This window comes from Camarhynchus parvulus, chromosome 1, assembly GCF_901933205.1.
Source record: "Camarhynchus parvulus chromosome 1, STF_HiC, whole genome shotgun sequence".
NCBI classification, from domain to species: Eukaryota; Metazoa; Chordata; class Aves; order Passeriformes; family Thraupidae; genus Camarhynchus; species Camarhynchus parvulus.
Window position 1 is genome coordinate 63643888 of NC_044571.1, and position 16760 is coordinate 63660647.

Genomic DNA, 16760 nt, shown 5'->3' on the forward strand with positions numbered 1-16760 from the left:
ACTACAAATAAGAATAAAACTATTAAATAATAAAATAAAAACTTTAAAATAATTTCACATTTCATTTGCTGCTTAGCGGTTTTGGTCACTCAGCAAAACAAGAGATAAAATAATCCTGCAGTATATGGTCCAAGGTACAAACAATAAGGGCTACATTAAAATGCCATTTAAAACAATTTCCCAAGAATACCTATGAAATAATGTGGTAAATTATTTGTATTGAGGGTTACCTCTGTTCTGTTAGACTCTGGTGTATGTCTGGGGCAGGAAGGTGATAACATTACAGAAGTGCATCTTCAGCAAAGAGAAACTTTTTAAAAGACAGAAGTAAGAAAGGAAAAAAAATGAACAGGAGAGGAAGGGTCTGTTATGGGAAACAGATATATTAGGTTTCCTCACTCAAACTGTGGAAGTAGAACTGGTGGGTTTATGGATATTCTGGAGAAGTGGAATGTTATCAGGATCTTGTTTCTTGAGGTAATGGATCTCCCTACCACAGACTTCCCTGTATTGCAACATGCAAACATCTTGGGCCAGTGCTTTGACACATCAGCATGTCTGTACTGTGTGCAGTACCAGTGCTTGTCTTTTGCCTTAATTTCGTGCAAGGCATAAAGGAGAAAAGACAGGAGCCCTGCTATGAGTCACTCACAGAAACTCAACTCCAGCATTCCAAGCAACACTGACTTTTCCAGCAGTGAGGTGATTGCTCAGGCCAGAGTAGGGATAGAGCATCCAACCTTGCGACATTGTGCATATTTTCATGAGGCACACTGCAGCCTAAGATACACAAAGTTTGGTTTGTATGAACAGATTGTTTTTATCAGAAATGAGATACCAGTGACTGAGTAAGTTTCTGTAGATGGTGATGCACAGAGCTGCCACACTAAGGTGGATGTGCTGCTCTTGACATGGGCACCTCCATGAGTAGTAGGTGCCCAAGTGAGCTCACCTCCTGCACAGCCTGGCAGTGTGCTTGAGACCTGCTGGTACATCCACAGCCACCTGGACCTTAGCACATTCTTTTCATCATAACAGAGAGAAGCAATTTTTCTTTTAAAATCGGCAATTTTCACATCCCCTTAATATATGAAGACATAGCCTGTCTTTTGTATGGCAGAATTATTTCTATACAGCCTGTCTCATTTAAAAATAAATCATCTCTGTTATGAAAAGACTAGAAGAATATCCATCGATTTGACAGCTTCTAAAAATCTTTCCAAGTCAATTCACTGGCAACAAAATGAAGGGACAACTCATTTCCATGGTGATGCTGACTGAATCACTCTAGAGCAGCTGAAGAATGAATCCTGGCCCAGGTGGGTGCTGTTTAAGTCCAGTAACCATGCAAGCAGCAAGTACTCCACACGCTGGATATCCATTAAAAAAGCTTATTTTCATTCATGCTTGGGTTTTTTTCTTTGCATTCTTTAGAAGCTCCAAAAGCTCTGGGTTTCACATCTAGTAGGTAGTATTCTGTAAAAAAGTAAATGGAAATGGAACTTCAGCTGAAAAAGGATGTGCTCTTCCAAGAACATTTGGGTTCTCCCAAACTGAGTAGTTGGTATGGTTTATTCTTTAGCCCAAATCTACTTTGAGAAAAACTTACCTAGAAAAGTTTGCTGAACTGAGGGTGGTTTTCCTTCTTTCAATAAAATGCTTTTTCTGTTTCAGTGATCTTTAAGAGAAGAAAATTCTGAGTCATCATATCCTGACATAAGGAATAATTTTCATGCTTTTACATAAACTTATAGATGGATATTGGAAATCCATTATAATGCTTAATATAAATTTTAAATGTTTGCTTTAAAGACATGCATAGTAATTAAATTAATTAATTGTAAAGTAATTCATTTTAAAATTAATTGTTTACAAGATCTTTTATTTCAGATTATTTACTGGTGAGATACTTATTTCTCTAAAGAATTGCATGAACTGGCTTGCTGGTTATGTCTCTTTTCACACACCTTACAGTTAGATGACATCTTTTCATAGTATTTTTATTCTTTGAATGCTTTGTTTCTCATTTAGTTGTCATTTAGTCACATGATTTAGTCCTTGAATGGAAATATATTTGACTACACTAAGAAATGAGTTTACTGTGTACCTATAGAAGAGGCCTATATTAGTAGAAGTAGCTTCACTCATAATAGTTTTTTTCTCCAGCAGTTTTTTTCTTTGTTTGTTTTAAACTTTACTAGAAAATATGTTTTGCTTCATTATCATTCATCTAAAATCTTAAAATTGATGTAACTGTCAATTTGATTAGAAATTCCGCAGTGGGTACAGTTTAATAAACAATGACAAAATCAACGCAAAGCATTCAAATTATTGCCATTTTTGCACATAAAAATTCATTTTTATTTCCTGCAGCTTTTGAAAGATCTGTTCTTCTATACAGTCCTTTCCTAGCAAGCTGAATTATTTGTAAGATGTTGTACTGGATTTATTATTTGCAGGAGAGTCAGAGGGGAGAGGAAGGGCAATGTTGTTGAAGCCTGGGGATTTTAAAACAGATAGCACTTGAATACCTAGATTGGGATGGTCAAGAAAGGCAGGTCTCTCACAGGTGCATTTCCTCAGGGTGGTTTCATATTCAGTTATTTCAGCTCCCTGTGATTCATCCCATTATTTTTTTGTACACACTTATTCATTGCCACGATGACCTCACTTGTCAAGGACAAACACATTTGTAAGAGCTCATCCATTTGGGAAACTGAGTGGTTGATATGCATCTAGAGCTTCTGGTCAACAGCCATGATCAGCTGTGGGGAGAAATGACAGAAGGATTTGTCTGTCCCTCTCACCATCAAAGATACATCAGCCTTGTTATTGGCCAGTGAATTGTGCCTTATAAAAAGTTTTGGCAGCTTTGCTTCAGAGCTGCTGCTGTGTTCAACACAAAAAGGCCATTATACTTAGGACATAATTATAATGAATGTTGCATGTTTTGAGTAATTTGTGAGAGCTTTCTAACCCTGGAACTTGTTAACCCAGTGAAGGGTTAGTTTTTAGGGTAACATACCCTGTCAAAGTGTGTGCTTGAGATATTTCTACAATGATTCAGCTTGTGTAGTGCCCAAATATGCAAGGTCTCAGAATTATTTGCTGTAAAAGGAGTTTGAAGGCAGGGTAAGATGAGCAGAAACTTGATTTTGGACATAAGCAACACAGGAAGACAAAGTGCTCCAGCCTTTACTTTGAAGTTTGAAGGATAGATTACTAGTTCTTGAATTGCTTTATTATGCATGGCATCTCAATTCAGACTGTATTTGTGTATGTAATGCCTTAGATCAATTTATATTCCTTTATGATGTATTTCTTGTATTATGACATTGCTCTGAATTTGTACTGACTAAAGAGGGCTGCAATCTTCTTTTTGAATAAAATGAAGCAACAATAGAAATGATCATGCAGTCCTTTCCATAAGCTGTATTTCCATGTTTCATGTACTGGAAAGAGACATTCTTGCTTGTTTCTTTTTCCTTAATAGTATCAAGTGCAAGTTATAGAAACAGTAGTTTTTTAGATCCCTCCTGCATTTGCTGTTGCATAGTAATTTTGATGGAAAAGACTGAGTAGAAGTGGGTGATGGGTCAAAATCTATGCTAACATGTTGCTGTCTTGGATAACTATGTTTTCCTAGAGAAGGTTAATACATTCAGTGTAAATCAATAAAGCATGAATACAGCATTATATGGAGAGTTTTCTGGTTAACATGAGATATAAGGACTAGAGCAACAGGGGGCTGTAAGTGAGGTGACAGTGGGCTATGCAGAAACAAGTAAGAGGTTAATGCTGCTTTAACTGTTGACACTGTTACTAGACATGTTTTGATGAAATTAATTGATGAACTGAAGTTAAGACAGAGCTTCAAGTATAAGGAGGCTTCAGAGACTGGACCAAAAGAAGCAAATGGTAATGAGGGCTGAAATAATAAATATTTAATGACCCAGATGGTGCATCAGTCCAGATTCTCTGCTATAGAAACAAGCAACAAATGTCTCAAATCTCTGAATGACATGGATTGAGTAACAGGCATCTGACAGTATAATATGATTATGAGAAAGCAAAAGTAATCCTGAGATACATTGGGAAGATCTTCTAGTAGAGAGGAAACTGCTGATGTGTTTGTAGGGAGCACTGTGTGATTCTAAGGGCCTCTATTCAAAGACACCAACTCCAAACTGATGAGGCAAAGGAGACCTGCAAGGCTGCTTGTCACATTTGTCATCCTCTTCAGAGAAGGATAAGTCTGTCTTCTTTGTGCTCAGTGGCTCATAGCACTCTGCATGCATGGAGGAGAGGAAAGGCCCTGAAGCTGAAGAGGTCATTTTTGGCACAAATGGACATAACCTTAGTAATAAGCCGCTGAAAATTTCAGAACTTCCTTCTTTTTCTTAGGGGTTTTCCCACAGCAGAACAATGAAACAACAGGCAGCAGATGGGCCAAGGCCTACCCTGAGAGCAGGGGGAAAGTTTCTGCAGAGACTGGAAGGGCTGATACAGGAATGCTCTACTGGGCTACTTGTGGTGCCCCAAATTCTCATGTGAAGCATTGAATGAACAGCCATGTTCAAGTCCTTGTAAAGCAAAGAACTAAAAGCCATAGCAGCTTCCAAATATTGTTGAGATATGTTCAACCAAGTTGTTGAATACTGAATGGAACCAAGGAGTCTACCCTCATCACCTTACAGAGGTTAATCTGAAGCTGATGTATCAGGCTGGTGTAGGAGTTCACGGGTTTACTTTCCCTGTCAGCAAAATAATTTAATTTTGAAGAACATGTTGTACATTCATCATGACCACTTTGCTTTCATTCAGTCATGATTATTTTTTAATTCTTCCTCACATGTATGTTGTGCTTTTTCTTTTACAGAACAGTTCGTGTCTGGCTGAAGAGAGACAGTGGGCAGTACTGGCCCAGTATATACCATGCAATGCCATGTAAGTATAAGGAGAAGGTGCAATATCTACTGTGCATTTGCAAAGTAGTTTTGATGAAGCTTCATGCCTATGACTGTTTGCACGCTTACATCTCTCTATCAGATGTTATTCTTGAACAATGCTCTTGGTACTGGTGAAGCTTTAGAAAGTTACATGCTAATGCTTCTGAGAGGCATGAGAGATTACAGCAGTAAAAGCGTACAGACGTGTTAGCAAGGGGTAAGCATTTAATGCAAACACAGGTTTTAAAATATGGGAACTCAAAATGTGGTCTTGCATTCTGCCCCTAATGGAGTCCATAAAGCTTTGTAAGTCTCCGGTATAAATCACTCTGGCCTTCCTACTGTGTATGCTCAGTCCATTAGAGTACAATGGTAAATGGTTTTATTTGGTAAGAACTTAATATTCCATGGCACCTAATGTGATAGAGAGGATACTAGACAGGGAAGGCAGCTCTTCCAATTTAGAAGCAGAATCATTTTACCTTTGCAATTGAACGTGGAAAACCAAATTTCCCTGATGGATCCCTCCATTATGTCTCCTCTCCCAAAGAGAGTGTTCATGCTTTGAGAAACTGCAGATCAATGTCCATTTTCCCAAGAGAGAGTTGAAGAAATGACAGCCCTTGCGGTTTGCTGTAACCCCTGTGTTGAGTGCAGGAATATAATTTTGTAGGTCATCGGAGGCAGGCGTATGCTAATGCTCCTCAGTCAGCTTCAATTAGATGTGCTGGGTTAGCCTGTCTTTGGAAAGCTTGTAAAGCTGACCTTAAATCCAGATTGGGGAGCGCATATCAGGTCTCATGGAGGTATTCATACTGTCTGGAGAAAGGATTATTTTAAGCTAAGATAGGTAGATTTGGAAGAAACATCTGTCTACATGATAGCTAAAATATTTAATAGGTGTAAGTTTTAGTAGAAAAACATCAATTTGGGACTCTAGGGCAAGCATGGTATTTGCCTGCTTTAAGAAAACAGTTTGGTAGAGAGGAGGACTCCCCATCTTCCTTTGTTGATAGACTAGCTCATAAGAACATGTCAGTCCTCAAAGGTACTTTCTGCTCAAGATTTCGCCCGAGAAGGTATTGGGAACTAGCTAATGGTGTGGCAGTCTCTGGAGCTCTGTCATGATCACTGGCAGTGGCCTGAGTTCCCTTGATTGGTCCTAAGAGGTTTGCCTTCCCCAGCCAAACTGTTATGAAATGGCCTTTCTAGCTATTTGACATTGAGACTTCTCTTTTTCCATGTGGTATTTTTGTGTACATCTGCATATTTGAATCTCATTAGGTTCTCCTCTGGTCTTAGTAAAGCTGTGTTATTGCCAGTAATAACTGTTTCAGTGGAAATGATGGAGTAGATCCGGTTCCACTGAAGGCAGACTATTTCAAAGCTCCTTCATAAATTTGAAGACCTGACAGTGCTCCTTCACTTCATAGGCTGGTAAGCTTTTGAGGCATGAGATACTGAAATTATATTGGGTTATTCAACAATTTCAAAAATCATCAGGTATAATTAACAACTGAAGCAATTACAATCAGTCATGCCGTTAAGCTTGGAAATCATAGAAAGGGCTCTGAGTCAGAATCTGTACAAGTCTGCACTTGACTGAAAATGATGGTTTTGTCTGTTTCTGTGTTGATCACCTTTTTGATGGTGCTCTGCTGTAGGTTCATACTGGGTTTTGTTGTTTAAAGAACAATGACTGCTGAAAGTTTCTTTGTGTAAAAATGTAGTAGGCACAATGGTGCCTTTGTGCTGCTTAGCAAGCTGTGAGTGGCAGTCCTACCTCTAGGTATCCCATTAACATTGAGTTGTGACTGACTGTGGTGATGTGTGACCCAATCTATTTTATGATTTGCTATCAGGTAGCCTCAATAACTGAGTTTGCAGACTAGCTCCTCTGGGAAATGAGAAGGATGAGGAGTTGGGTTGACTCAGTGATGTGCTTTGGTCAAGTTCTGCACCCAAACAGGGTCATCAATGCATTTTGAATGTCAAAATCATTAAATACCTAATGGTAAAAAAGGCCAAGATTATAGATCTCTTCTGAGCTTAGAGATAGGATTTCTCCTAATTGGGAAAGTTTTATGTCCTGCCTGTGGGTGATTCTATGGTCAAAAAATTCTGGACAACACAGTGGCCATATTTTTGATCATCATCTCCAGCCCATGAGAAAGAAAAGAGTTCTAGCTGAAACCTTGCAAATCCATTTCCTTCACACCAGTGTCATCTCAACATCTGATTAACAACAGAGCTCTGTAAACATGTAACCCTGGTTAGATGTGTACTCTTGATTACATGTGACCATTGTTATATTTGTCACTTTGGGCAGAGGATTAAAAAAATAGCTTAGCAGACAAAAATTTATGAAAGGTAAAGAAACTGTAGTCAAGAGTCAAGTAAGCTTTTCTAATAAAAAACCCAACAAAACTAAAACACATGAAAAGACCTAAATGCAACCAAAAAACCCTATTACAGATGTAGAATGGAGTAAAGGATTTATTGTACTGGTGAACAATGGAGTATCCAGTCTTTGAGGCAGATAATACACTGCTTGTTCTTATGATGGTTTTTGTAACTAACACTTTGCTTTGAACAGGAGGGTGAAACAACTGCAATGCAAAACATGCTCCTTTGGTCTCAAACTGTGTCATGTTTAGGCACTTCAGAGGGGAGTCCCAGAAATTGCAGGGACCAAGTCTCTATTTCTCTTCTGATTCTGTCAGCCTCTAATAAAGGTGACACACTTTTCAGAGCATGAAATATATAACTGGGATTTTCCTCCATATTTCATCTTCTAAAGGTAAAAAATTAGTGTGTATTTGCCCTGTATTTAAGAAAAATAAATACAGCCAGAATTCTGCATCAGAAATATCCTGCTTGACCTCCATAGTAGTTCAGATCAATCTTTTTCCAGTCTGAAATCTAAATCATAGCTAGGTTCTTAAGTAAAGAGTCTTCAGAGTGCTGTTATTTTTCCTGGATATGTTTTTTAAAGAGTCTTAAATATCTCAGAAGCCTAAGGTTTCAGGGTTTTGTTTTGTTTTTTTCTTTTATTTTCTTCCCCTCTTTTTAATGTGCCTAAGTGCTAAAGTACCTGAATATTGTCTTAATTTTACCAGAGTAAACTGCAGTCGTGTTACTGACATGACTGACTACATCAGCGTAGCTGGTATGGACATAATTTTAGTGCTGACATAATGATTTTTCTAAGTGCACATGTTACTGAAGAGTTCCCTTGGGAAAAATTATTATAGCAAAATATCTTTACACTGCTATGACTGTTTACACACAGGCCTGGAATTCAGAAGTTACTTCTTTTGTAATTGTGTCAAGCAATTGCTTGCATCATTTGCTTCTGAAGTGTTTGGGAAAAGCATACTTCAAATAATTATTTTACCTTAGGCAGCTTCTCAGTGAGGTGCTCATTGCCTTCATGGATAGTGGTAGCTTTTTCAATGTATGCCCAATGTCCAGCATTTAAAAGCTGCTGTGTGACATACGTGTTCTGGCATTAAGTGCCTTTAAACTTATTTGATGTTTATTATGTTTAGAATTGGAGAGTTTTCTGTCCATTTTTTTTCCTACAACCCTTCGTAGAAGCCTCAATATAATAGCAATGCACCGCTTCTGGAAGGGGTGATTCCAGTTTGCCTTTTCTAAGGGAGAGGTACAGGAAGGAGCAATTTTGTGACTGTTACTAGGATTTAATTGTTTCCTTTGTGTCAGTTTCCTTGAACTGAAGTCTTTTAATTGATTCAGTTCAGTCAGCCCTTCCAGGAAAGAAAGAAACTGAGGTGCCTGCCTGGATGTGGATCTGATGGGCTTTCTGTTTATGGAACTTGTTCTCCAGGAAACATTTCAAGAGGGAGTCAATACTCAAAATGGAACAAGTTTTATTACACAGTCAACATTGACTCTTCTTCATACAGCTTTGCCGCCAATTAAACTATCAAGGAAGATTTGCTAAGCTATGGGCTGTTTAGTCCTAGGAGAGACATTTCACAAATTGAGAAGATACTGGATCACAAAAGAGAGGACTCCAAGCTTGTTAGTAACACAAACATGTGAGCAATCACAACGGACAGTGGAAGCCAAGAGGGGGGAGAAAAGCAGAACTAAAAGTGCATCTGACTGTACTCTGTATTTGTCATAAGAATATAGTTTATAAAGCTTTATAACTCTTACTGTTACCCTAGCTGCAGTTGGGAATTGCTCCTGAAAAATAATTCCTGAAGGTTTCTGTTGGGACAGCAGGATTCCTAGCTGCATGCTGCTGTGTTGGGTAGTAAAAGCAATTCCTTCTTTCTGAATGTAACTTCACAATTTTTCAATTAAACCAAGCACAGCTCTTGAATTCTTGCAAGGAAACCTGGTTTTACCTTTGATACAAATCCTGCCAGATCCTTGAGGGAGCATACTGGGACCATCTTGTGTTGTGCAATTTCAGGATAAATCCTGATGTTTATTAGAGTAATATCAATGCAATCAAGCAATGGCTAGTTTTAGATAAAAACTTTTATATTGACTACAGTATGTGATACTGTCATAGTGCTGTGATGGAATTGGAGTAGGGGACAGTTGAACTCGATCCTTAATATTAGTTGATATGTTGATTCCCATTGGGAAATTTTCTTACTGCAGGTATAGGATGCAAGCCTCTGGCATAATGTAGTGTTTTGTTTTATTGTCAGCACAGTTCAGGCAAATGTAAAAAACTAAATTATTCAGCTAAGTAATCTCTGATTTATACTGAAATGTCAAGTGCCTGTTATATCAAAGCAGCACCATTCCTCTTATATAAAAGGCTTGTTTAGAGATAACTAGTAGGGAAAAAAAATAGGGAACTGGAGCAAGAAATAGCTATTTTTCCATGTCCTAATAGGATAGGGTTGAATGAATTGCAAGAAAACGTTTCTTTTAATGCTTGTCTATTGGTAAGCTCAAAATGCTGCACAGCATCATAAAGCATGTTAGCTAATTTTAGGCTTTCCAGAACTCCAAGAAAATGAGAATCACAGTTTTGTTAACTTCATCAACATGTTCATTTTTTTCAGCTCCATGTTCATGCATGTCTTTTAACCCGGAAACCAGAAGGCTGTCCATAGGTCTAGACAATGGTACAATCTCAGTAAGTACTTCCAAAGATTTCTAGTTGAAATGCTTCCTTTTTGAGAAGTATGTGTGTGATGATGTGGTGAGAATATTTTTGCCTAGTTTGGGAGACAGACTTTTTAATGATAGTGGAACTAAATCTGTAGTACAGAAAATGTTAGATAATTAAAAATTTTATTCCAGCTGCCACGAAGAGATTGAGTGGGGTTTACTGTATTTATTGGGCAAGTCAACAAACTGTCTTAATTTGCATATCTTTTAAAAAATAACAGAAAAACAGCTGTTGTTTTATTAAATTTAAGTGACTTGTTAATTACATGATACCAAAGTTTTTTGAAAGCAGCAATTAAGAAGAGGAAAAATCATCTTCTTAGAGGCAGAAGGTGGATTTCTGCTCCATGTCTATCTGTTTTTCCAAACTTCAGAGTTCAGATTTTGTTTTCCTCTTCCTTCAGAGGATTTGCTTCTAACTGGCAGTGAGGTTGCTGAGAGATTTGGTTTATTAACATCTGAGATAGAGATGTGTGGAAAGGAAGTAGGATATTAAAAGAGGAGTGTGTCTATTAGATCTCTGACAGAGGGTAGCTGTTTGCCTTATTAATTGGATTTTTCTTGTGGGATGATGAATAAAAAGATGTATCACTTTGGAAGAGTGGAAGAGTCATGGGTCAGAGGTATTTTTCACATATGCCTCATCAATAGATTCCTCTTCCAGTTCAAGATCAGTTTACCATCACTTCATATTTTTCTGCTGTTATCTCTGCCTTATGGACCTTATAACTGAATGAGTGTTTTCAGGCTGATAGAAGGGGCAGCTGTCTGCATTAAAGCCAGTATGATGTTTGGGAAAGGGGGTGTGACCCTTTTAGCTGTTGCCTGTAGCTCCCTCAAAGATGAGAAGGTTTTGACCCATAAAGCTGTTAATGCCTAGTAGCAGAGTTTTGTGTGCCCGTAGGAGATTTTTCCTTTTGTATTTAGAAGATGGGACAGATTCCAGAGAGTTCTCTGCACCTCTGAAATTCTCTCCTTCCCACTCTGAAATAGCTGAAATTTGCTGATCCTACTAGGCACTTTTGTTTTCACCAGGGCTTTGAGGAATGTGAAGGCAACTGTAAATAAGGTATTTAAATACTCTGGCATGATGGGAGATGTGTCCTTCATCTTGGGGGCATTTTGTTTTGAAGAGTCAGAGAATGCTTCAGAGTAAATGGGGTCAAATATTTTCCATTCTGAAGCTAAAAAAGGTAAATGAGATATGCAGGTGATAAACCTACACGTGACTTTGGATATTTATAGGTTTTCATTGCCACATCTAAGGCAGATTCTATTTGTTGCTAAGCTGGGTTTTTCTTTTCCCAGTCTTCTGGATACAAGTATATAGGAAGGGGGAAGTGCTTGTCTGTGTTGCTTGATTTAGTCTTCTGTAAGCTGCAAGCACTTGTGTGGTGGGGAAAAAATGCACTCCAAAAATTTGTACAAAGGATGAAATGTTTTCATGAAATGTAGCAAACCTACAACTTGTAAGAGTAGTCACAACTGTAATGTGCTGCAAGAAGTGGTGGAGATGGGAATGGATGAGTAAGGGGTGCCCTGTTTTCAAATCCCGGAAATACTGGGGCATAGAGAACACCCCTGGATATTTGAACGTGGGCTACAACCACCCTCTTGAGGAAAGGATAAATTTTCTTTCCTGGCCCAGCTATGATGATTGGTTTAGCAGAAGAATACATAAGCAGGGCACATTGACCACAAAATAAGAGAACTTACTGCAGCAAGGTGACCTTAGTGCCCTTATTTTAATTTCCTCAAAGGGAAAGTACAGGCAATTTGCTTGAGCAGCTTGAAATATTTGGGAATTAGTCAGCTGCTCCACATTAGCACTTCTGTAATGCCCAGCACACTTGGCTGCTGGGTGCAGGGCCAAACAAAAACCCAAACAAAAAACCATCCAACCATACCAATGAAACCCTGACAATTATTCTGCACCTTCACTTTGGGTAAAAAGAAAGGATTTCTGGTAAGGGCTGTGAGCTGATAGTCATGAGAGTGACACATAATCTTAAATGATTTTTTTTAACAGTGCAAGGAAGTACTTTCTGGTGTAAATGGAGATAAGAAAGTGGAACTGCCTTTTTTATTCTATGTGAAATTTTTGTAAGCTCTATGGATTTTGGTTATAGGTGGGGCACCTCAGGAATGTGTATTCTGCATTTTGAGAAGGATGGGCAGCACTGTCGGCACAGAAAGAAGTTCCAGCAAAGCCACCTCTTTGGTGAAACAAGGCAGCAAGTTCTTGTGAGGTGAGCTTGTATGGCCACCTCTTTGGTGAAACAAGGCAGCGAGTTCTGCTTCTACAGAGAAGAAGAGATTCTTTTTAACCTTTTGTCACTTGTCAGCACGGGGGCTGCACAAACATTTATGCAAGCACAGCACACCATTATCTCGAGTAAAGATTGTCTAGCATCTTGCTTGAAGAGTGGTGGCACCTAATGTAAAAAACCCAAACTTTCTGTTATCTGCTTTTTTTTTACAGTTGGCAAATCTTTTTTTTTTGAGAAGAAATGACATTTTAGGGACTGCTTGCAATCCCTTTTGGAAGACAAACAACTTTATCCTGGACATAAATTCCTTGTTCAGAACTGGAAAAAAACATACTTTAATGGCTGCAAGGTTCTTAAGATAGCACAAGAAACAGAAGAAAGGTCTTCTTCTTGCAATAAACAGATTTCCAATGCCAAGATGAGACTTCTCACCTCTTTCATCTATAAGAAAACTCATTTCCTAGATAAAGTTAAGCATTAGGTTCTGCAGCCAGTAAAAGAGAGATGAATTGTCTTTGGATGCACCCATGTTACTTTTTCTAGAAACCATTATGAAATGGCATAAATTTCTTTCTTCATTTTTGGGGAGATTGAAATGAGGGATTTAGTTTTTAGGTAGCTGAAGATGAATTACATTTCTCTTTTTTTTGCTGACCATGCCTAAGTCTGTATAAAGCTGTTACATACTTTGAGCAGAGCCACAAGGACAACAGGGCACCAGAATAATCCCTTTAGAATTTGTCCTTGGAGATAGTACTTATTAAGAGAAATTCATCTTCCACCTCATCTGATCTTGCAGCTGTCTACAAGTTTGACCAGATTATTAACAGTATTTTGAATACCTGAGACTGAGTCAGGCTCTACCTGCTGATGTACAACCTTCCCCTCTGCTGTTGTGACAAGTTTAGTATTTTTTACCTCAAGAAATGAAATTAAATTATATAATAAAGTGAAAATGCTGTCATTATTTATAGAGACTTGGGGTTTTTTTCCCAACATATATAGATGTAGTGTCTGACAGAAGATTTAAGAGTTTTCATTCTCTTCCATTTCTGAAGCAGTTTTTTTTTTTTTTTGTTCTCTGGAAGACCTGAGAGTGCAGTCAGTCACTTGTGTTAACAGGATAAAGTCAAGCCTATAAAGAGATCTGTAGTGTGTTGTCAAAATGGCATCATCTATCAAAGAGCAGACTGCAAATTCCCCAGGGTAGGAACTAGCCTGTGCATGGGTAACACATAACTCATATATAAAGATTATTAACTCAGAAATGGATTCAGTTGCTTCAGGAGAGTTCTGCATACATGGAGCTCTGGGAAGGCATGGATCTTCCTTAGCTCCTGGACCATGTGACCCAGCCCCATGGCCAAGGACTCTGAATTATTTAAACAAGATGCTGATACTATTTCTAGGATGAGGTTTTACAGAAGTCTTTTGCTCAAGAGAAGTGTGTGGTGGGTGTATGTGTTTCAGTATGAAGGAGGTGTGCTACACAAAGGAATAATTGTGAGTCTTTGTACATCAGTGGACAGCTAGATTTTGACAGTCTTCAAGAATTCTCCTTTGTGCTTTGTGAAGACTTTCATGGTACCAAGTTGCTGTTGTAATAATAAGCTCAACTGAAACAGGCAAGACTGAGCATTAATGTTTTAATTATGACAAAAAGGGAGTAAAGTAGCTCCGAAACCACCTCTGAAGGATAAAGAGTGATCTTGCCAGAAAAGTTGTTTTTAGTCCCTGCAAGGAGGGTGTTTGGTTTTACCATCCTGAGTGCTCTGATGTGTCCCAACCTCTTCTGTGCAAAAGGTGTTGCACAGGACTCAGAAGTCTTTCTCTGTTCTGTTAACAAGCACTGAGTGAGCTGTGTAGGTGACCCCAGCTTTTCCAGCTCATTAAGAAGAGCCAGAAGCTGTCTAATGAGAACTGAGCGTCAGCAGCTCTGAGAGGAGCAAAACATCTACGTAGGCAAGGATAAAAAAAACAACTTCTGCTGGTACAATGTTAAAGAGATGTAGTCGGTGTTTTTGTAGTGCAGATGACACATTTTATGTGCAATAGGGCATGAATTTCTTGAGCAAGGTGCCCTGTGCTAAATTACCTGCCTAGTGACACAACTAATGCATTTGGCCTGAAGAGGGAGAGGGCAATAAGTGCAATGGAAGAACACAAGAGATTATAAAGGGGAGTGGGGAGACCTCCAGAAAGATTAAAAAATGCATCACAAATTACCATGTGATTTCAAAGAAGAAAATTATATGCAAGAAGTCTTTGGGGGAAAAAAATATATCCAGTATTTAGGTTAACTGAAACTGTGTTTATCTTATATGATATTTGTCCTTATTTTGGATGGAGTAGTGTATTGATAGTACATAGCTGTGGTTTATATTTAAGAATACAGTGGTAATCAATACTTGGATACACCTTACAAACCACATATGTTTGATTTATTGTATTATAATGGAGATATTCAAAAGCCTCTTCAGTCTTCCAATGAAACTGTGGGGCTCTTTAGATCACAAAACAGAATAGCAACTTCAAATTTGTTGAGAGAAAAATGCAAATAAAAGTGAGAATGCAATCCACTCTTTACATGCCACCTGAAGTCCCCAGCATCTGTGTGCCACTGCAGTCAGAGACAAGGACAGCCGAACTGATGGGAAAGGCAGACGTATCTTCCCATCACGTGCTGCAGCAATTAGAGCAATTTCTTTTCAGGTAAAAATAGCAGAAAGTTAGCATTCTAGCACAGGGCCCTGCTTCAAATAGGTTTTGTAGTGAGGCATTTCATGTGGTGATACAGTATTCCTCAGGCCGTGGTTAAGGAAAACAAGTTCCCCTGTTAGTTGCTGGAAAGATATAGCAGATTTTAAACTTTCTGGAGTTTGTAGAGCTCAGGTGACCCTGGTATAGAAATCCAGCTGACTTAATTTATTTGTTACTGCTGTTTAAGTAACACTCCCCATTGTAGTCCTCAGCTACCAGAGAAACCTACTGGGAGCTGGAGCAGATTAAGGAAAGGAAGATAGAGAGCAATTTAAGAGAATGTATTTGTAACAAATTTATGAACAGAAACAAAGAGAGAGCAAGATACATAGCTGCCTCAAATCACTCACAGCTGTTTTTTCGGAAGCTGGGATCTGTAGATTTTCCACAGATGAGTACTGTAACCTCTCTACCATGGTGCCAAGCAGATGTGATGTGTTTGAATAATTCTGGTGCTGAAGGCCAGGCAGATTACCTGCAGTGACCTAACAGAAAATGCAGAGTGACTTGTTTTTAAATTGTACTTTGGAAACTGGGGGAAAATACTGGCTTGTTGGGGGTTAGAATGTCTTTTGATCTTTTGCATTAAACATTTGGTTTGCCTTAAACATAGTGTGTAGGCTTCTGAAGTCCAGTTTTCTGTAGTGCTTTTGGCATGTGCACAAGAACGTTTCACAACTGTATGTTTATCAAATTCGCTTATCTTGTGCTTGTAATGTTTATTTTAGTTTTCCATCCTATTTCAGGTTAAATGAGTTAGGTTTTACTTCTTCTGTCCTCTAGGCAGATTAGCAGTTTCTGTGTAGTTTGCTATAAATTATTAAAATTATGTGGTTTTACACTCCTTCATTTTTTTACTTTGTGTTTCTCTAAATATGTGATGTATGTACACAGATACCTGACAGCTCCCTGAAAGCTACTTCATGTGGTGCTGCCACAAAGCCTACCTTTTGCTTGAGTGTTTTTCCCAGCGAGATGTTGCAGGAGTTTGGTAGTGGTCATTTGAGTAACTCACCTCTTCAAAACAACCTACAGGAACACCCGGGTGGTCTGTGAGCTTAACCACCTGGGACTTTTCCAGGAGCTGACGCTGCCATGCAGACTCTTAGCTGCCATGCTCAACATTTCCCCATGCAAAAGCTATATTGGAAATTGAACAGCAGCACCAAGACAACAGAGCCTGTCCCTATAGGTGTGCTCCTGCCTGGACACAGAGAAGTTTGGGTTTCTGTTTGTCTGAAGCACTGAGAGGCTTTTTAACAGAAACCTGAAGTGCATTCCATTCCTATCGTGTATTTTTGGTACCTAGTCCAGACTGAGAAACTTGGAGGGTCTCTTAGATATTTATATTGTAATTCCTGAGTGCTCAGGTTGGAGTGTATTTAGTGTATGCACACACATGGATACAAATGTACATGTGGGCATACATAGCTGTGCACGTGGGCAGGTTTCTGCCCAGGCAGTCCTGAGCAGCAGGTGTTCACCAGGTCTCAGGTTCCTTATTTTGTGGCACCTCAGCTCACAGCCAGTCATTTCTATCAGCTTTTTTGACTTCTTTTTTAAATGGTTCCCCTTTTATCCATTCCATTCAGAAGCACTCATAATACTGCCTCAGGCA

At 38.7% G+C, this 16760-nt stretch overlaps 1 protein-coding gene across 1 annotated transcript in view; it reads left to right on the forward strand.

The window, feature by feature from the left end:
• Positions 1–16760, forward strand: part of WDFY2 (WD repeat and FYVE domain containing 2) — a 60719-nt gene that overhangs the window by 26871 nt on the left and 17088 nt on the right. Inside the window, exons 2-3 of the mRNA XM_030954759.1 lie at positions 4880–4947; positions 10004–10077. Of these exons, the coding sequence (XP_030810619.1) occupies positions 4880–4947; positions 10004–10077 (142 nt within the window). The remainder of the gene's footprint in view (positions 1–4879; positions 4948–10003; positions 10078–16760) is intronic.